Source organism: Perca fluviatilis, chromosome 16 (assembly GCF_010015445.1).
Source record: "Perca fluviatilis chromosome 16, GENO_Pfluv_1.0, whole genome shotgun sequence".
Taxonomy (NCBI): Eukaryota; Metazoa; Chordata; class Actinopteri; order Perciformes; family Percidae; genus Perca; species Perca fluviatilis.
This window is the reverse complement of record NC_053127.1, coordinates 29828549-29850714: the sequence shown is the minus strand read 5'-3', so window position 1 is coordinate 29850714 and position 22166 is coordinate 29828549. Positions and strand designations below refer to the sequence as shown.

Here is a 22166-nt window from a genome sequence, read left to right as displayed (position 1 = left end):
CCCCCGTGGTGGAGGGGGCTCAGAGGGAGAGTCAGGAGGTCCAGAGTCAGGGCCCGGAGCCGGGACATCCCATCCAGAGCCAGCCCCCCACCCCGCAGCAGCAGCAGCAGCAACAGCAACATGGCGGCTCTGCACAGCAGATGTTCAGCTACTAGAGCAGAGACCAGAGGTGCTGGTCACCTCACACTCACACACTGTAATATAGTAGAGTAGATTTTATCTTTATCTGTAATCGTGTAAACTTTGATCACTGTCACCCTGATGCCTCTCCAGCCCCATGGAAGTGAATGAAATTGTAAAGATTTTTTCTTTTCTTTTTTTATACTGACAAAACACAATGTTTGTTAATAATTAACATCATAATTTAAAAAGAAAAAGACACTCCTCTGGAAGATTTACATTTCAAACCAAAGCAACATGTTGAATATTCAAACGCCTTACCAACCTTTTTTTAAAAAAAAAAGCATGCATGCTTTCGAGATAAATCTGCTGCTCGAAGAAGTCGATGAAAATGTACCAACCAGGGGACAGTTTAAGTGGAAACACTTCTGCCAGGTTATGAGATGATCGGTAATGGTTGGCATATTCCTTAAAGTGTCTCACTAATGAAATGTTATTTTTTGAATGCTGGAAAACTGGAATTATTGAACTGTTGGGGGGGGGGGGGACAAAATACTGGAATCTTTTGTACCGTTATTTTTTAAACAAAATACCTCTTTGAAATGGTTGTTCTTTTTATTCGTCTGCGTATCAATTTAGTTTGGGTGGTCAACAGTGATAACTGCCCTTCAGCAGCCAGGCTTTGTTTAAATCGCTGTGCAGAATGCCGTCTGAATCCTGAGCAAACCTGCTTCTGTTTATAGCACTGTTAGCATCTGTCCTGGATCTCCTCAGATCTCAGACCAGCCAGCCCCTTTGTCCTCCAGTCGGTCAGCAGCTGATGACTTCTCTGCAAACAGCACAACGTGAGTGTAACACTGTGTGTGTGTGTGTGTGTGTGTGTGTGTGTGTGTGTGTGTGTGTGTGTGTGTGTGTGTGTGTGTGTGTGTGTGTGTGTGTGTGTGTGTGTGTGTGTTTTTTTTTTTTTTTTTTTTTTTTTTTTTTTTTTTTTTTTTGTGTTTGTGTGTGTTTTGGAGAAAATTTTTTTAAAAAATTTTATTAAAAAGTGTTAATGAAATAATTTTTCAAAGTGTTAGAACAATGAATCCGGAGATGGGGATCGACATAAACAATCAGTTGAATTTCCATCTATTTATATATTAATGAAGGGGACATATCCTCCAGAGATACAAAATCAAAACCGACCACGGCATCCACACATGAATCACAACCTCCGTTCCAGTCCAGACGTATACAAAGAACGAGCAGTACAGCAGCACGTTCTTTTTTTCTTTTAAAGTAGGAAAAATAGACTAATAATAGTGGGCAACAACGTGGATGAAAACATTTTTATAGGTTGAAGAGTAAAAATACTAAAAAGAGAAACTTCTGTTTCTTAGCTTTCTAAACATGAAAGAAAATGATCAAAAGAACCCACAGGTATACATATTCTTTCCAAGTTAACAAAATACATTTCTTTGCAAAATAAGAACTCGTAACTAGTATTCTGTGTTTTCTGTTCTCTATAAAAAAAATATTTGATCTGTGGAAACACTGATAGCTTTCCCAAACTAATGTTATTTTTTTGCTTTTACATCTGAGGCAAAATGGGAATTATCTTTCAAGATCTTATGCATCGTTACTGGAGCGACCTAAAATGCATTTTGAATTAGCTTCTTTAACTTTATTTGCAAATGAGAAATGAATTGTCTTGCTTTTACATGAATATGTATCATCGTCTTTTAAAGTCATGACAAAGTATTATTTTTTTCAAAATTTAAAACAAAGAGCCAAACAAGGTGAATCCGAAAACCATCATGTTCTCTGGTTTTATTATTCTATTCTTCTTTCTCAATAAGGGAATACACAAAACTGAAGTTGTAAATATTTAGAGAAATATGTATTAGGGGTGTCCTATTGTGTAAATTACTTAAGCTGGATTCCCTTACAGAACAAACCGCCTCAGGCCCAGAGCTGTCCATTTACAGAAATTGATCGTATTTCTTATCAACTGTTTTGATATTGATTCTTGTCACGTTTGATATGAATATAAGAAATGTTAACAGAATCATTTATTCTACAAATTTGTGAGAAAATGTGAGTAACCTGGGTTTAGGTCAATTATCCTTTCTCCTTTACCAACAGTAGAGAGTTTGGGTTCTGTAAACGTTGGGAGGAATGTACAGGAGACAAAAACTTACATTATATCATTTAAATATGAATTAAAGGCACAGGGTACAAGTTGTAGAGACAAACATAAAAGCATTAGAAATGGGGCGATCTCTGTCTCACCCAGTAAGAGCGTGCGCCCCATGTAGGCTGAGTCCTTTGCATCCCCTCTCTTTCTCTCCCCCTTTCCCATCTATCCACTGTCACTGTCGATTAAAGGTAAAAATAAATAAATAATAAAATAAATAATCCCCAAAAAAAAGCATTAGAAATGAAGGGATGCTGTTGAAATAAGACTTTGGGGAATGACAATATTTTATATAAATACTAAAGATAACATTTTGGTATTTTTACAATTAGACCAGCCACCAGCAGCAATATCATGGATAATCTGGCCCAGAATATGTCACCAAATCATAAACCTTGTTTACAGTTCAGCCGTGGCCTTCATAATTTGCATATCTACACTATTGTTTAATGTTCAAATACAGCTGGCAATGTTTGAGTGCAGGGAGCGATGTGACCCAGCACTGACCTCCACAGAAAAAGAAAAAAAACAACCTTTGTAACATTTCCCTAGAATGTCCAGTTAGCTTTGTCTTTATTTTCATAAATACACTGTATGTATTTGACACTGTTTGGGAACTCTAAGCACAGAGCTAAATGCTTGTATATAAAACTACCAGTAGATGTCGGTAAAGTCTGGCAACATCTTGCACACACAGGATAAAATGTAATAGTGTTAATATTTTTAAATATTCAAAATGACTTTAAATGAATGACTTCATATTTATTTTTATTATTATATTATTTTTATTATTATATTTCCTACTAAGACCAACAATTAACTCTCAAACAGTGAACAATTAAACCAGGCCTTTCGAAATGAGATTATCAAAATTTAGTACAAAAGGCTTTCATCCAGAATCCCTTAGAGCAGTGGTTCCCAACCTTTTTTCCCTGGGGCCCCCCCTATTATGTCTAAGAAAAGCTGAACACCCAAAACCAAAGTTGAGGTAACTCTCGAGATAGAGCCTTACTTTCTTTTTTGATACAGAGCAGTTATCAGGAGTTTTACGTTTCTCCGCCATGTTTAATTCATAAAATAGTGATGAAAAACGGATGATAGCAGCTAGCAGCTGACCTGATGACAGGAAGGGCCACAGGTTAAGAGGTCCTGGAGGTTTGGCCTACTAAGTGCTACTCTCCAATTTTAAGCGAGAACAAAAATATATAGTTTTTATACAGACTTTTGTATACATTATATATTCTAGTGTATTATCATAATTTGTTTAACTTTTTTTTTTTACCTCAACCTCAAACCAGATAAAGACTTGCGCACCCCCTGTGATCTTTGCCGCCCCCCTAAGGGGTACCCGGACCCCAGGTTGGGAAACACTGCCTTAAAGTATCAGTAGTACATTCAAGGAACATTCATAAACAACCATCACACTCTACATTTACTGAATATCAGCAGCTGCATTATTATAATCATTTGTATGGCCACGCGTGCTTACAACAAGCCCTGAGGAAACAAAGTGAATGATGGGAAGAACACAATACACTGGAAAGGGGGTGTAGTTGGAAGAATATGCCAGCACATACCTGAGCTGCATGCTGCTACAAGCTGAGACTTATTGTATGATATTCTAAAAAAAAAAATAAGATACTGATTGTGGTTTGTTGATTTGACTAATGTAACGGACGGTTGGTTATTAATATAGCTACAAACCTCCACCTTGTGTTTACTGCTGCTTTCAGACCAGTAAAGATCAAAACAAAAGAAGCCATCTTTCTCACGGTGGGGGAAAGTGGATGGTCCTGATTTATGTCAATGTCTTTGAAAGCTGATTTAAGTAACACACCAACAAAAGCTCCTCTTTCATGCTAATGATCACGAAATGTGATGCCGCCCCAGAAGACACATTTACACTTTACACAAGGGTCGTTCACACCGCTCAACAACTTTCACCTGTGTGTGTGTGTGTGTGTGTGTGTGTGTGTGTGTGTGTGTGTGTGTGTGTGTGTGTGTGTGTGTGTGTGTGTGTGTGTGTGTGTGTGTGTGTGTGTGTGTGTGTGTGTGTGTGTGTGTGTGTGTGTGTGTGTCAGCCTCGAGGGGGAACAAACACTGATCTGTGCTGCAGTGACAAGAGCCGGCAGCCTGAAATGAAGCCTGGTTCCTCACGGGCCAATAAGATCTGCTTGTTGTCTCGACAGCCTCGGTGATGACATATTTACACTCAGTCTTTATACCTTGTCCTTCCAGTTCTCTGCTAAATCTGGACAGCAGGGTGGAGCAGGCTGATAATATGAGATCATGTGTCGTGCGAGGTAAATAGAGAGGCAATTTTCAGTTGCTGATTAACAGAAAGCAAACAAAAGCAATACAGATTAAATAATTATGTTTGTAGAGACGCATTCAATCATTTTTTTGTTCTCTTTTATGCCCAGATTAGACACAGGGTAAGAAGAGCTTATGCCTCAGAGCATCAGGGGACCCAAAAGCCACAATTTGTACGTAGATACTGTTTTCTACTTTTAGTCAGAATATGTTGACAGGTCCAACTAAATAAAATAGGAACCTAGACCTAGAAACAAATGAAAAAAGGTCATCACATAACCTAGAAATTAAAAAGAGATCCTTAAGGGACTGTATGAAAATCATTAGGGGTGAGATGGGGTCAGAGGGACGGTAGTCTGAATTGTTAAAGGAGAGCTAAAGACAATTTCTTTTACCTTTTCTCATCACAGATTCATCCTTACCATGTGAGATGTATTGTGTGTGTGTGTGTGTGTGTGTGTGTGTGTGTGTGTGTGTGTGTGTGTGTGTGTGTGTGTGTGTGTGTGTGTGTGTGTGTGTGTGTGTGTGTGTGTGTGTGTGTGTGATCAAATTGTTACATCAAAAACATTTGTTCTCTCACACCCAGCTCTTCAACTCATGTGTAATTGAATTGATTTGATGGTTGTCAGACCTCTGATCTCATGTCAGGCTATAGCATCATCTGTTCTAAGTCATATTTTACGGCGCTGAAATCAGGAATCCGCTTTGGTCCGTCAGAAGCTGCAAAGTTGCTGCCTGTGCTCGTTTTACTAATTTGTTGGCTTTAAAAACTGGCTGTAATATTCCCCATTTTGTTTGTGTGTTTGCATGCATATATGAGTTGGGGCGTAGGGTCCAAGAATATCATTACAACTTAAACTTAACTTTTTTTTTATGAAATATAAGATTCAACCCCTCTTCCCACCCCAATTTTTTTTTCTACAGTCCCTAAGGCTAAGGGTTATGATCTAACAATCTCTAAGAGGCCTAAGTAATGATATTTAAAAGGTATGAGTTACATTTTCTGACAGGTATCAGGGTCTAAATTTGATATCTGATGTCTCCCATTCAGGGGGGTCTATGAATTGTGTGTATTTATGTCAGCTTATAAAAAATCTGAGATAAGGCTGGTTTTACCTCGACTACACGTTTTGTGAGTAAAAAAAAAAAAAAAAAAGAATAATTTACAGTCTCCCACTAGAGGGCGCAGCTCCACGGCTGCTCTCCTCTTTCTGACCCTGAACTAAAACAAATTGTGAAATGTAATGTCGCCGGAAAATTTTATGTAATGACAATCCACGGCTATGAAAGAAGGCGATGATCCCTTCTGGTGAGAAGATGAGTCCACACATTACCAAAACCAGCTGGTCAGTATCACATAACCCACCTATTGTTAAGACACATTCCCTCTTCTTCCCTCAGGGGGCTTTAGTTAGATGATGACCTACAGTGGGACAAAGGTGTGTTCATAACAAACATTATTCTCTGCTTTTCGTGGAAGAAAGCATGGGACTGTAGGGCATCTGGAAAACAACTGGACATTGTGGCAGCGTGTTGCCTTGTGGCATGTCTTGTTAAATCTTTCCATCTCTTCCCTGTGTTTCAAAATCAGGAAGTGGTGTCACAGCAGCAGGCCCAACCCCTCTTTTCACCTGAAGAGAAGGAGGGGCCCCACTGAGCTTGACAAGGGGAAAAACAAGGAAGAGCTCACACAGGCAGGCAGTTCAGTGTGTCTGTTCGCTTGCCCAGATTGTGCCTTGGAGACGAATGAAAAAGGAGTTTACCCTGCTGGTGGGTTCCACAACACGGATATGAACGTCCCGGATTCACCGCATGGGAATATGGGGCTGTTAAGGACCTTTGATTCCTCTGAGTTTGGCAGCTGGGAGAAAATAGGCTCAGGTGGATTTGGACAAGTATACAAAGTCCGGCACGTACAGTGGAAAACATGTCTGGCTATCAAGTGCCCTCCCTGCCTTCATATGGATGATAAGTAAGTTACAGCTGTCGAGCCACTTGCATGGACTCTCTTTAAAGTGATAACCTACTGTATATGTAAAGTCATATGAAGTATAGTATAAAGCAGTGCTCCTGTAGAAGCTCTGACCTAGTTTGGATATTTCTTTACTTCTGTATTTGGTCCTACCAGATGTACAAACCTGTCTTTACCCCAGCTCTTGTCTGTTCGGTTTATCACTTGATGACCTGTTTATCTGTTTATGGGCAAATAGTGGACAGATAGAGGCTTAGATTATGACTGCTGGTGAAAAGTCATCCAGTGTCTGGAAGTCCTTGAAAGGTGAGCACCTGGAAAAGTGTGACTCACCCACTTACTGCTAGTCTGGGCACACATGCAGCGATAAAGGTGCCACTGCAGCAAACAGGAGGCCACATTTACATATTGTTAAGTTATTGTAATGTTTTCACACTGGTAAGTTGGGTTGCAGGGACCACTGACATGTTAATTCATCCCCCCCCCCTGGCAAAATTAAGTCCACATTGCATAGCTGTTTACTTTATTCTAATCAAACACAAGCATTAAAGGTTCACCACTTATTTCCCTAATAATCAACAGGGATGTTTTTTTTTTATTATCTATGGGCCTCAGGGAGGGGATGATTTAACTACTGTAAATGCACATTTCATTAAGGTAAGGTAGCAAGGTCAGGTGGTCTATCTCCTCTTCCCCCCCGGTTACTGAGAGATTGCACAACCCTCTTGAACATTTTTGCATAAACATGACTAATTATTTTAGCTCTGCATGGATCTATTACACAAGAAAAATTGGTGTTTCATATATCTTTTGGAACGGTTTGTGTGAGAGACCGGTGTCAAATTATTCTGGGCTGTGTGTACACACACATCTACGGGCTTTACACATAAATATTGCCTCACAAAAACCTTGTGTGTTTGAACCTGTGGTGCAACTTCAAGCATCCACTGAACCTGAACCAAAAAGATGTTATCATCTCCAAACATCTGCAGGGTGCATAAACAGTCATTTGACTGTCGCCTTCATTGACCCACGCGTAACATCCAGCAACAGGGACTCAAAGCCGCCTTTGTCTGCCTGTTTGCAGGCTGCCACTGTGTGGCCACAGACAATGGGAGAAGCTGTAAAACCGGTCTTACCGGGCCTCTCTGTTAATGCAGGGACAATGTATGATTTTAAAGGAGCTGCTGATGAGCACTTTGGATTACATGAAGGATTTAGCAGACAAGTGCTTGCCCATTCTCGCATGTCATGTTTGATTATCCCTGCCTGGCAGGTTTGGGGGCTCGTGCCTCCTTCACTTGTACTGACTATAAAGGATGATTATAGCCAGGCTCCCTCCTATAGAACATGACCCTTTTAGTAACCTGATACACTTTGCACATAACAGACTCTTAGGGCTCGTGGGAGGCTCTTCTTTCCCAGTCCAGCTCCCCTAGTTCTGCCTGTGAAGCACATTCCTGCGAATAAAACCATTAGTGATTAATCTTTCTCGCATCTGTCCTCATTAAGTGTTTTCATTTTTAAAGGAACCTTCGCTGGAGATATGAGCGCTGAGGTCATGAATGACCTGCACAGTTGTGTTTGAGGTATGTCAGCAGGGCCAGAGCACCGATAAAGAGAGCTGGGCAAAGGTTGAGCAACAGAGAACAAGAGCTCTGTTTAAGACTACAGGGCTCTCCTGATGCATACCAGGCTGGGCTGGAATGTCCTCAAGGCCGTTTAAAGAACCTCTGGACAGTTAAGAGAACAATCCACATACTTGGTTAGAACAGTGGTAAATTAATTCTAGAGGTCTGCAGAGGTCACACTTACACAGCCTCTAATGCTGGTAAATATTTTGCATAGCTGGGAGCTCAGAGAGAATGACATGCAATGTGCTGGAATTTGGGTTAGGACAAAAGTGATGCCAAATATCACAGCTCAACGAGCACAGCATGACCTCAGCATCGTTAGGTTAATGATTTATGAGAAGATGGATTTGATAAATACCTTCCAGCCAAGGGATGCGGAAGGATTTGTTAAAACAAGCTAACCTAAATACCTTAAAGGCAGTGTTTAATTTCATTTGAGCTGCAGTTTGTTTGAGCTTCCTAAAATTGCTTAGTCTCCCCAGCAGAAGAGCCTTGCTCACTGAAGCCAATAAAATGTAACATAAACCTAATGTGTCTTTTCTTTTTTCTTTTTTTTTTTTTATCACAGGGAACGTTCAGAGCTGCTGGAGGAGGCGAAGAAGATGGAGGCAGCCAAGTTCCGCTACATCCTGCCTGTGTATGGGATCTGTGGCGACCCCCAGGGCCTGGTCATGGAGTACATGGAGACGGGCTCCCTGGAGACCCTGCTGGCCACCGAGCTGCTGCCCTGGGAGCTCCGCTTCCGCATCATCCACGAGACCGCGGTGGGAATGAACTTCCTGCACTGCATGAACCCACCGCTGCTCCACCTGGACCTGAAGCCGGCCAACATCCTGCTGGATGCTCACTACCATGTCAAGGTAGAGAGTTTAGCACTAAGTGGCATCCTTAGTGCCTCTTAGGGGCTGTTTTTTTATTTATTTTTTTTACAATTTATTTCCCACAGCAAAGTTTCTCTCTCAACATCTGTTACACTATAATAAATTATTATATATTAATTATATGACTGTATCACATGTACAGAACAATGGCCCCTCCAGCAAAAGCCATAATATGCATAAATACACCAACAAATAAAGAGTTGCACTTTTGCTATCACCCTCCAAGACACCCTACCAGCCGTTTGAACTTTAGGTATCCTGTCCATCATTCCCCCCCCGTAGAAGCTCCCCTATGTCTCATTCTTTTATAAACTGGTTAAATGGCTTCCAGATTCTCTCAAACAAGGTTTTTTTTTTTTTTTTTAAGCTTGCATTGAGTGAAAACAGGCGATATTCATATTCAGCTTCTACAGTCCAAATTATTTTTTTTAAATATGATCTAAATCATTTTGTTGTCATGACAATGTTTAGTAAGATGTAAAAATGTAAAAAAAAAATTGGCTGGTTGCAAAAATGCCCTTTTGATTGTTAAAAAACTCATCAGAACAGATATATGAGAGGTTTTCCATTGCAGTAACAACATGTAAAAGAATTAATCATCGCGAAAAGTCATCATCAATTACTTAATTGAAACCATATGTTAACATGGCTCCTGAAGTGCAATGATTTAATGTTTTTTTTTTTTGTTGCTGTAAGACTGATTTGACCTGAAAGTCCAATCACAGCTGCTTTGCTTCAAAGCCAGTCACAGTTTTACGGTTTTAGAAGAAATTATAGCCGCCAGGGGGTTTGCTTTTCCCTTTCATCCTGTGCTTTTTGCTAGTCACGCTCTGGGCAGACAGGTGTCTTTCAGCCTCCGTCCAACCTCTAAACAGCTCAACTGTACTGAGAGCAATGGGTGAGAACTGTCATTTTCTGGAGTGTGATACATGGATGTAAACACCTCACCCGGGCCTGTCCCGACAGGATTGATTCAGCTCCTATTAAAGCTCCCTCTGTGAATGTGCATGAAAGAGCGTGGGTGTGTACTGTTCAACACAAACGTGAAGGGCCTCTCCTCTCCTACAGGCTGGGACATGGCCGTGTTGCCCTCATCATACCACTGAGTGCACATAATGGGAGCTTAGCACTCAGCAGGCAAAGTTTAGTCATCAATGTCACGGTGCCTCATGAGAACGGCAGCTGGCTTGCTCTGTTTGAGGGTCTTATCAGATCTCTCCATGTTTCAGATATCTGATTTTGGCCTGGCCCGGTGGAACGGCCTGTCACGGGCCGACGACATCAGTAGAGACGGCTTCTGCGGCACTATTGCCTACCTGCCGCCCGAGAGCATCATTGAGAAGGACAGAGTGTCGGACACCAAGCATGACGTATACAGGTTAGACTTTTCAGCAGCAACCTGTTTGTGTCCGTGTACTGTAGCTGTTTGCCGTCTGTCTGCCTGCCTTTTCCCTTCAGGGTCTGACTCATAGACTGTATATAAAGAGGTCTGACGCACTGCAATTAATCACATCAAGGAGATGGATTTGGTAGAAAATGAGTTATACCATGTTTAACGATATAAAGACAGATGGATTTCTATTTTCTTAAAAGGTGTCAACAAGGTGTCAGTTTAAAGGGTGGTAAATATATTTATAACCACAGTAGAAATCTTTAAACGATAAAGCAATTTCCGAAAAACGTTTCTCGTTAGCATGATGTTTGATATTTTCTTTGTATTGACATCTCTCAATTTCGTTTTGCCCTCTATTCCAGTTTCTCCATCGTCATCTGGGGGATTCTCACACAGAAGAAGCCCTACCAAGGTGAGACTTGCAGTGCGGTTAATGCATGAAAGCAATGACGATTTCCTCTAAGGCTGATGGGAAACTATATTTCTTGAAAGCCATTCCTGCTAAGAAAATCAAAAGAAGTTAGGAACGCTAGAAATTGAAATACTGATGTTAAATCAAAATGATGATACGTGATAATTATGACAGGTGTGAGCTATAAATATGATCATTTTGTGACTTTTAATGGTTTCACAATGTTAAGGTTTCTTGGTTAGTTCCCAAGGAGTCATAAAAGCATCAATGTATTTACTTAATATGTGATGTATTCTGCATTTGCTCTATCATTATATACATATTGACAACAATGACATGAATACAAATATTCTAAAGAATAACCCCCAGCCCACACAAGTTAGAGTTATGAGATGGTGTCAATAATTTGAGTGGCTGTCTCATAAATTTGGATCAACATGAATATATATACAGTATATACTGTATATATAAATATATATTTTTATTTATCCCTCTTAACTTTTCATCTATTTTCATTTTTCCTGGCAGGAATTGGGCTTTCATAATTACAAGTAAAGACATAACCTAACTTCAGGGTACACCTTTCAAGGTGTGTGTGTGTGTGTGTGTGTGTGTGTGTGTGTGTGTGTGTGTGTGTGTGTGTGTGTGTGTGTGTGTGTGTGTGTGTGTGTGTGTGTGTGTGTGTGTGTGTGTGTGTGTGTGTGTGTGTGTGTGTGCGTGTGCGTGCGTGCGTGTGCGTTCGCGTGTGTGTGCATGTGTGCGTGCTGTATGTGTTTACTCTGTGAATTCCAGAGCAGGCAAGTAGAGTGTAATTTCTCCCAGGCATATCAGGTAGCAAGTCACTTCAAGGAATTTGGCTCCTATTGACGAGCAGTGTAGATGAGGGTTTCCAGGTTGGCACTGGCAGCGCCTGTGTTGATCCAGACATAATTAAAATGTGAGAAATGGCCAGGTTACCAAACCCTTCCCTTCTTCCTCTTCCACCTGCGAAGGGTATTACGGTTACAATAGGAGGCGAAGTACCTGTGATTAAGGCCTCTGCCTGTTTGTTCTGAATCATTGACCTGGCTGATCCCACAGTCAGATAGAAAAAGGCCGGAGCAGAGCTTTTACCTTTTGCTCCCATGGGAAACAACAGCCCACACACTCTTATCTGAGCACATGGGAACATGGTGATAAAGCTGTACATAATCTACAGTATATAGCCACTGGCTCCTTCTACTACTAGCACTTAAGATTATGTTGCAGCATGTTCGCACTAAAGGTCTTTTGTATTCGTCTTCAAACCGTGTGTCCTCATCCGAAAATCAGGCCTCAGATCAGATTTATGTGCCGCACAACAGTTGAAACAAAAATGTGTTTTATTGATGTATAGTTATTTATTTAGTGGTGAAACTGAAGCGTCTGATTGCTTTTCCCCTAGGTGAGAATAATATCCTTCAGATCATGGTGAAGGTGGTGAAGGGGGTGCGTCCAGACCTGGGCGCTGTGCCACGCTGTCGACCTTCAGCCTGTACAGGGTTCCTGAGCCTCATGCAGCGCTGCTGGACCACAAACCCTGATGCCAGACCCAGCTTCCAGGGTAAATTGTGCCTCTCTTTTACAACAAACAAAATGTCAACCTTCTTCTATCATGGTAACGAGTAAATCAATATGAAACACAAGTGACCCTGTCCCTTTAACTAGACACAGTGTGAGGATAACACAAGTCCTACTTTAAGCTTTCCTTCCCTTTTGTTTTCCCCTAATCCAGTGGTGCCCAAACTATTTCACATGAAGGGCCCCTAAACTGACACTAATTAGACCATGGACTCCCCATTTGATAAGATGTTATCCCAGGGTCCAACCTCTGATAGGATTTTTGCTTTTAGATGTTTTTACAGAAAGGGTTTTTACTTCCATGGTGTAAAACCAAACAATATGAAAACAGCTTTGATCCAGCGACAATCGCACCGATGAACAAGCTGTAAGAACATTGCACAATTTGCACAGACCTGTATTTGCCTATATGTTATTTATTTATTCATTCATTGGTTTTTAGATTTTGTAGTGGTCCGTTTGAAGTGTTTTCATTGGTATTTATGAGATATTCTAGCATCTTGTCCCATTAAATATTGTCCGTGGTGTCTGAAACTGTGTGTCATGGATGCCTTGCACTTTTTAACTGCTCAACAAATGTACCCACGGGTACAAATAAAGTAACCTGAACCTGTGTATCAAACCCATGACCAAAATAGTCATACAGTACATTATGTCGTTGTGTTATGTATGAATGGGATTATAGTGAAAATGAGGGTGAAAAAAGATTCCCCTTTTTTTGCTGGGGCCCCCCTGGAACCTCCTCAAGGACCCCTGGGGGGGTCACCGGACCCCACTTTGGGAACCACTGCCCCAATCCATCCCTGCTAGAATAGAATACACTTTATTTTCCCCCGAGGGGAAATTTGTCTAAGACATAGTGCTACAATCTGTTGCTTCACAACACAAACCTACTGTATAACAGAAATACCATTCTAAAATCTACATAAAAACATAAACATAAGATCAAGGAAGCATCTTAGGTCATAAAAAAGGACACATATAAAGGCAATACGACATCTTCAAGAGTGATTGTAATATTTGGAGTGCGAAGAGCAAAAAGTGCTGGTGTATTTATTGAAAAACTTTAACCAAGAATACAAGAGAGACAGGACATTACGAACAGTATATAGCCAAGACGGACAAAACTGACAATACATTTCATGAAAAGTGACATTACAAAGGTTACATTTACCAAAGTAAATAAATAAATGGATAAATATAGCCTAATAAAAATACTTGCTCTGTTGTGCTAACATTTGCTGTTGGAGTTGAGCAGCTTGATAGACTATTACTGAAACCTGACCTGGAGCTGCTGTCCTTTACAGAAATCACATCTGAAGCTGAGGAGCTGTGCTCTAAACCTCAAGAGGAGCCCAAAACGCCGACCTTATCGACGTCCGAGCCAGAGCCCACGTCCCCTAACGCGCTCGCCAGCGGCCAGGTAAGACATGACCTCACCATAGCAACTGCTTATGGGCGAAGGCGCCCTGTCTTTCAATGATGTCGGCTTCTCTGGAAGACCTAGTGTGTGTAGGGCTGCACGATGGGAGGAAAATATGCGATAACAATGTTGACTGTCGCGTTAACGACATTCCGTGCGATAACTAAACAGATGTTAAAGTGTACTCCGTTCTGCATTTCAGCTGCTTTCAGTATTCTGCTAAAGTACAACAATGTGCTTGTTGAATTTAACACAAAGGAAATTACCAACATTCTTTTATGGAACAAACTGAACATTGAATTGAATATAAAAGGAACCACAAAAAAAAAAGTGACTTACATTTTAATGTGTCATTTTTTACTGATATTTTCTTTCACGAACACAAAAATCACAGTGTTTTTCATGATATTTCGCTATGACGATAAAAAACGATATTGTGCAGCCCTAATAGTTTGTGCTTTTGTCAACTACTTTGGTAGATTATTGAACATACTGTAGTGGATCATGTGAAACTCCATTTCAAATGGAAATGAACAACATCCGCTTTATATTTTGTTGCTTTACGTGACTCATTCTTCTTTATGGCTTTCAGACTGACTGTCAGCATTTTCCCATAATTTGTAACTACACACCCAGACACTCGGAGGCTTATCTCCAGATTGCTTCAGACATGATTATGACATTTTAAGTCATATGTCGCGTAAATGTTTGATCGTGGACAACAGTTGCATCACAAACGAGGAATGTTGACTGATGGGATTGTTTAGCCTGTATGCTGCTTTGATATATTTCCGTGTGATTTCGCAATTGTGTACGTGACTTGTAACGCACATCCTGCTCATGAGAGCTGACAGCTGTTACTGAATGATATCTGTCTGTAGTGTAGGGACAGACGATAAGCTGTCTTGAACTTCCGTATGCATTCAAGTGATTTTGACTGGATCAAGCAGCACAGTTCGGCAAATTATCACAATGTCAACATTGAATAGCCGTTGTGCTGGAATTGGCTTTGCATTAGAGCAGCAGCTACGTACATACCTGGGTATAAATGTAATTGCTTGTCCAAATGTGCTTATCTGGCTTTGTGCTCTACAGGTTAAAGACAACAAGCTGGTGCGTCCAAAGTCAGCCATGTTGCCTGAAAAAGACTGCAGCCTGTCAGAGCTGCTGAGCCAGGTAGATTCTGGGATCTCAAGGAGCTTCGATCGAGTGAAGGAGGACAGCTGCCACAGTAAAGAGAACACTTGCAAGAGGCTGTCTGGCATCTCCTCGGCTGATTCAGCCTTCTCCTCCCAAGACTCTATCACGCTGTCTTTTGAGAAAGAAAACACATGTGGTGAGAGCTGATTTAAGACCTACAACTGGAACTATTATTCATTAGAACCTAAAAATCCTGTATGATCATGATTACCTGAAAGGTTGCCTCAAACCTGCACTCTCCCCTCTCCCCTCCCAGACTCTGCTGAGGTCCAGAGGCGGAAGCTGTGTGAGGCCATCCGGACCAAAGACACTGCCAAGCTGATGAAGATCCTCCAGCCTCAGGATGTCGACCTTCTCCTCGATGGAGGAGGCAGTCTGCTCCACCACGCCATCACCTTGGCCAATGAAGAGGCTGTCAAGTTCCTCCTCCTGAACAATGCCAATCCCAACCTTGCAAATGCCCGTGGCTCCACACCGCTGCACCTGGCCACAGAGAGGCACCTGAAGCCCCTGGCAGAACTTCTGCTCGGTCGGCGCAGCACCAACGTCAATGCCAAGGATGAGGACCAGTACACGGCTTTGCACTGGGCTGCTCAGAACGGGGACGAGGCCATGACACGCCTGCTGCTGGACCGGGGGGCGGCCATCAACGAGAACGATGGCCAGGGACGCACGCCGGCTCACGTGGCATCCCAGCATGGCCAGGAGAACGTGATCCGGGTGCTGCTGAGCCGAGGCGCCGATGTTCGAATCAAGGGTAAAGACAACTGGACGGCGCTCCACTTGGCTGCCTGGCAAGGGCACCTGGGCATCGTCAAGCTGCTGGTCAAGCAGGCCGGCGCCGACGTGGACGGGCAGACGACAGACGGCCGCACGCCGCTGCATCTGGCTTCCCAGAGGGGGCAGTACCGAGTTGCACGGATGCTGATTGAACTGGGAGCGGATGTTCACATGACGTCGGCTGGGTTTAACGCACCCCTTCACGTGGCGGCGGAGACGGGTCACACCAGCACCTCTCGCCTCTTGATCAAACACAAGGCGGATATTCACGCACCGAACGCCCAGGGACTCACTCCTCTCCACCTAGCCTCCCAGCGAGGCCACCTGGCCACAGTCAAGATGTTAATAGAAGAGGGAGCAGACCCGTACAGGTCCAACCAGGCCCTACGCACCCCCTGCCACCTGGCAGCAGAGAACGGACACTGTGAAGTCCTGAAAGAGCTGCTCCTCCACTGTCCAGATGTTGGCACTCTGTTAGACGAACAGGGGCTCAGCCCGTTACACCTGGCGGTGCAGGGCGGATACTCAAACATCATCACTATGCTGCTGCCACACGACTGCCAAGACTTAGTTACTGAGAGCTCAGTGCAAGCAGTAGCTGAACAGCCAGCACCAGCAGAGGCTCAGCAGCTCCAGAGGAAAGTCGTCATTCTCAAATTGACGGAGCACAACGACTGCCCACAATCCCCCAGCGCGTGCTGTGCCTCAGCTCCCTGCTAACCACAGCAAAGACTGCCAAACCTGTACAGAACAATAAGCCAATGTCCTTTGTTTTTATACTCCACTAGTTCCCCAGAGTTGGGAGGAGAGGGGATCATACCAATCTTAAGAAAGTTTTTTTGGACTTAAAAGCCCTTTCAGCACTGTAGTTTATCCTAATGGTCAGAAAAGCTTACATGTAAATATGTACACTGTGAATAGAAAGTATAAATACACCATTTTTTTGTCTACTTTTTTACTTAACATGCACATTTGTTTTTTCTTAACAAGCATTAGCATTATGATTAGGGAACCTGTGTCCTTTGGGGATGTTTAACTATACCGCACTGCAGCTGGTATGCCCGTGAGTTATATTTAAGAGAGCACAAACGTTGCTCAAAAGCCTTTTTAAGGGATGCTGTAGATCATCAGAGCCCTTGTATTAAAAACAACTTTGACTTTCAGTGTTCTGAACCTGTTACATATTAGTGCAGCATCATCCATTAAAACATTTAAAACCTTTTCTTTTGTTTGAACTTGTTGCTTTTGTTCACATCTATAACCTAAAACTGTATCTGCAAATGTTCTATTTTCAAGGCATACTGTATGTTAGTTTGTGTCAGTTTCGTAACATTATAATCATGATAATGAAATGCTTTTAAAGGCCCAAATTATGCATACATGCTGTATGTGCAACTATACATGAACACGGATGATCGTAAGATAAAACCACACACCATTCACAAAAGATCACAGTAGAGAAGCTTATTCACTGCATCTTCAGGACTTTGTTTTCGTGAGGCCTATTGTACATTTTCTCAAAATGTAATTGTACGATGTGCAGTTGAAAAATATGGTTTTGCAATGTTTTATTTCATTACTAAAAGAAAACCAATTTTGGTTTTAGTTCAATCCGATTTGGTCACTAAAAAAAGGGAACAAACCTGTTGAGAATCAAGGCATTTTAAATGTAGATGGAACACTAAGAATGAAAATGCTGTTCTATTGTCTTCATCTTTCATTATAAGTCATACTGGTTCTCAAAAACGAGTAAAAGCCTTATTTTTTTTTATTTTTTGGAAAGCTTTTAACACCTCATGTCACGGCAGGCTTGTTGGACAAAGTGTCTTGTTCCACAGTCCGTCAGTGCGTCTCAGAGAGTTTGTTCTTGCCAACGCTCCACCTGCATGTGTGCTGGAATTATCAGCCTTGATGTGAGGCAGAGTTGGCATGTCTGCATCTGCAGCCTCACCTGTAGTAGTAGTATTATTATTATTATTATGTCTCTGCTCCAGACCCCACAGCGCACGCTCAGCTTGGCACAGAGCATGGGAACTGCCCCTGAGGGGGATCACAGGCTGTAAGATGATGGATGAATGAAAAGGGGCGATGATGTTCTACCTGCAATTCCAGCCTGTTGGCTAATACCTTAGACCACTTCAACTTTTCATCGCTCACTAAAACCAACATGCCATCCCTGACGCCTCGAGGGCTCGGCTTTTCGTAATCTGAGAAACTGATCTGAAAGTACGGGTGGCTGGTGGTTGTTATTGTGCTGTTTTTATAGCTCGTGTTTGCGGAGAGACATGAAAAAAATGTAACGTGTATAATCTGAGGTCTCTGTTGTATCCTGCCTGTTGCCTGGTGACCTGTCTCAGCTCCAGCTATGGGGAGGACAATGCTTGTGCTGTTGCCTAATCTCAGCTTCTATCTCCTGTCAAGACTGCTGTCATGTTTAATAGACTGGTGGGTTAGGTTTGTGTCATTCAGAATTGTGTTGTGGTTTTTTTTTTCATTCTGGGCTACAGTTCTCTCTTCTTTGACTGCAATAAGCCAGGTACAGTCATTTAAAGCACTTTTCAATCACCATAAAGTGTATAGTTTAATTCTTTTTTGGGCTTTTATTTGATAGAATAGCTGAAGACAGAAAAAAGGGGAAGAGAGAGAGAGAGGGGGGACGACATGCAGCAAAGGGCCGCGTGTCAGACTCAAACCTGGGCCACTGTGGGAAGGATTGAGCCTTAGTGTATGGGGCGCACGCTCAACCAGGTGAGCTACCAGGGCACCGATATACTTTTATTCCAATAGATCTTTAGTAACTTTGATAAAACAAAGAAAGGAACTGACACTACAAACAGAAAAGTGTATCCTATGTTCAGCCTGTAAATAATTACAGTGTGGGATAAAAGAATAAAACAATTGGGTAATTTTTAGGCATTTATTGACAGGACAGCTGACGACATGAAAGGGGAGAGAGAGAGATAGAGAGAGGGGGGGAATGACATGCAGCAAAGGGCCGCAGGTCAGAGTTGAACCCAGGCCCGCTGCATCGAGGAGTAAACTTCTATATATGGGCACCTGCTCTACCAACTGAGCTATCTGGGCACCCGAATTAATAGAAATTTAAAAAAAAAACAATTACGCCCAACCAAAAACTACAGTAATGCAATTTAGCAGAAAGATCATTTCTAAAGACCAAAATGGCGTAGGCTGAAGCTACAGCTATTATTACTATTATTAGATATTTTTATGGAATTTAGAGGCCACATGGATCTTTAGAGTTTAACCATAAACAAACAATTTCATTTCCTTTTCTTACTGTTCAGTTCCCTTCAGTTCAGAGTTGAGCCCGTTCATCACACCCTGTTGAGCAGTGGATGAAGTCAGTCCCTATCATCACATCAGTCATAGGGCATTGTGTGAAGGATACCCGCCTGGGGCCCACTCTCCAATATGTTCAGGAGCAGTCCAACAGGTTCTTTATCCAGCCTCTGAAATGAAGCTCTGGGCTGTCTGTTTTTTTTTTTTTTTTAAATTTTTGTTTTTTACTGGCAGGATGTGGCGTAACCTGCTATCCAATATGTCTGTCAAGCTGTATTCCTCAGGCCTGGGTACAGCGATGCAACACACATACAGGGATGTAAAAGGTGAACAGGTGCGTAACCTAAATGAATAACAGAAAGCTGACGAAACATTCAAAGAATCAAGCACCCAGTGCATTCGAAGAAAACCTTTGATTGGTGTCACATACTCAAGACAAGTAACCACAGGGAGTGGTCTAGGTGACACGGGGATGTATCATTTACTAGATACAAGTTAATTAGTGTCCCTGAAATGAAATGCCAGTGTTTAGTAACACTATGTTTTCAGGTGACATCACAGGTCCGTAGGGTTGGTGTGGCCAGATTTGAAACTGAAAACATTCTGACCTGTTAATTTCGTTTATTACTAGTTAAGTAGCTGTACATTTTGTATTCCCAACTTGTATATATTTCAAATATTTGTTCTTGTATTCTATCCTATTATTATTTCATTTATATTGTATCCTAGTATTTTATGTATTAGTATTGTGTTGCTGCTGTAACACTGTAATTTTCCATTTTTGGGATCAATAAATATCTATCTATCTATCTATCTATCTATCTAGTACATTTTTAAGTAACTGGAAGTCTGTTTGACAATGACAAATAACGTGTTTTGTTGATTTAACTCAATTCGGTAACTCTCTACATTTCAGAAAATATTGTAGTTGTTACTCAACTACATTTATTTGACAGCTTTGGTTACTTTGTAGATTATGCCTACGATTTGACCATGACCATTTTAGGAAATATGAACATTTTAACCTTTTAAAGTTTAAGAGGACTTTTACTTGTAACAGAGTATGTAACACATTGTGGTATTTCTACTTAAGTTAGGGATTTGGGTAACACTTTGCTTCAACCCCCTTTTTAGCATGTATATATCATGTAATTAATGTTTTTTAATGCTATAAATGCTTGAAGATCTAATCTCATAAAGTGGGTTCAAATAAAGTGGTACTTCAATACTTCTCCCATCACGTTCTACAGTACATAATCCTATATATTATAAGGGCTGAGCAGTAATTGCGATGGATGAATATGTGTGATTACCATTATCTAAAATACTTCGGCAGTGGCAACCTAATTAACGAAATTACCTTTACAGTTGTATTCAATATGATGCATCTCTCACACAACATTAGATGCATCTTAAAAAGATATATATGATACAATTTGTCATAGTTTTTTACAGATTACCATACAACACAGCACTATACTGGACTCAGCTGCTATAACAGTTTCTTATTTATTGTTGTGTGGGGACGGCTGAGTATTTGTGATCAGTTATAGTGTCTCCAGGATTGCCTTCCTTCTTGTCATACGAGATGTCTGGTTGCTCCTTTGTTTGAGTGTTAGGGACTTTTCAGTTTGGCTGAGTCACACCTCACTGCTCTGACCGACCAACAACAAAGCCTTCATGAACCACAGAACATGCTGAAGTGATGCAAGGATATATAGTAGATAAAAAGGGTGGGTTAATGGCTGTAATCTCTATAAAGGGAACCAAAATCTAAGTATATCTTTCGGAAAAGTATTGATTTATTTTTTTTTTTTTTTTTATCAACAACCCTTTTTCTTTCATTTTCAGTTGCAGATGATGTGAAAACAAAAGCAGCCGCCAATAGTAACAACATCTGTTCTGCACTCTGTGACTGGTTGCTGGGAGAATAGAGCTCACACAGAGTGCGTTGGGCTATTAAACTCCCCACTCTTTTTTTTTTTTTAACCTCTCCCCTTATTTTAACCTCACAGAACTCGCTGAACAAGATCTGAGGCAAGCTGCAACTTGCGGATGCAGTGTCAGGGTGAAAACATGGATGTGGGCGCACTCAGCATTAATGAACTAAAAGATTTATGGCTAACTAAGCAAAAGGTGGACACACCATTGAAATGTCACAGAAAGTAATTCAACGATAGACATGAGAGGCAGATAGTTTAAGTTGATTAAGAAGAGGAAAGTATTTTTTATATATAAATATATTAGAATCAGAAAAGTTACACCTACGTGGAATTTGCCTTGGCGAATGGTGCATACATAAACAAACAAATATATTAAACATGAAAAGGAAATCAACAATAAATACAGAAACAGAAACAAATACTGTACACAAAACAGCATAAAAGGGAGGCTGAATGGGTTGAGTGCAAAATGCCAACTTCTGTGATGTTATGTAGACATCACAGAACTGGCCAATTACTCATTTTTTTTAACAATCACTAAAATGTTAAATTTGGCTTTTTATTAGGAGACCTAAATTGTTTGTGTAATCAAAGTGCATTAGGAGGGATAAGTAGATTCCTGGAAAGGTTAAGTCATAGCATAATCACTGAGTGTAGAAAGGTTGAAGTCCACACTGAGGGGGAGCGGGAATATTACTACACAGTAACCAGTGTACCGCAACTGTGTCAACATGTGTCCTATACTGGTCTGGATCTGTTTCCAGATGACATCAGTCTTGGCACCCTTGGCTTATTCGGATGGTAGTAGGGCTCACAGCCATGTATTAGCATTAGCTTTATTAGGACTAGAATCTGTTTGATAGCTGCTTAATTCTGGCAGCCTACATAAGGTCCCCGTGTAATTGTGTGAAGGTGGTTTCAGCTGCCAGAGGGCCACACAAACTATCCTTGACTATACAGACAGTACAATGTCAACATGTAGCCTGCCTGAAGGCTGTGTTTCTGCCCTCTGCTCCAAGA

At 41.4% G+C, this 22166-nt stretch overlaps 2 protein-coding genes across 7 annotated transcripts in view; both read left to right on the top strand.

The window, feature by feature from the left end:
- The window catches only part of prdm15 (PR domain containing 15), a 29500-nt gene extending 28570 nt beyond the window's left edge, over positions 1-930 (top strand). For 2 of the 3 annotated variants that reach the window (XM_039777472.1, XM_039777474.1), the window contains exon 24: positions 1-452. This exon is cut by the window's left edge and continues 400 nt beyond it. In XM_039777472.1, the coding sequence (XP_039633406.1) occupies positions 1-155 (155 nt within the window). In that variant the 3' untranslated portion in view covers positions 156-452. Of the gene's footprint in view, positions 453-863 lie in introns of those variants that run through there. The other variant, XM_039777475.1, reaches the window with a different exon arrangement.
- Positions 490-17125, top strand: ripk4 (receptor-interacting serine-threonine kinase 4). 4 transcript variants are annotated; one of them, XM_039777480.1, is made up of 10 exons: positions 490-811; positions 888-965; positions 6201-6581; positions 8784-9075; positions 10326-10474; positions 10852-10901; positions 12325-12483; positions 13808-13923; positions 15019-15259; positions 15380-17125. In XM_039777480.1, the coding sequence occupies exons 1-10, from the start codon at positions 723-725 to the stop codon at positions 16621-16623; spliced, it is 2799 nt and encodes a 932-aa protein (XP_039633414.1). In that variant the 5' UTR covers positions 490-722; the 3' UTR covers positions 16624-17125. The 4 variants fall into 4 exon arrangements, with proteins under 4 accessions (XP_039633414.1, XP_039633413.1, XP_039633411.1 ...); XM_039777479.1 differs by lacking the exon at positions 490-811 and having other exon boundaries at positions 835-965; XM_039777477.1 differs by lacking the exons at positions 490-811; positions 888-965 and adding an exon at positions 4420-4490.
- The last annotated feature ends 5041 nt before the right edge of the window (positions 17126-22166 follow it).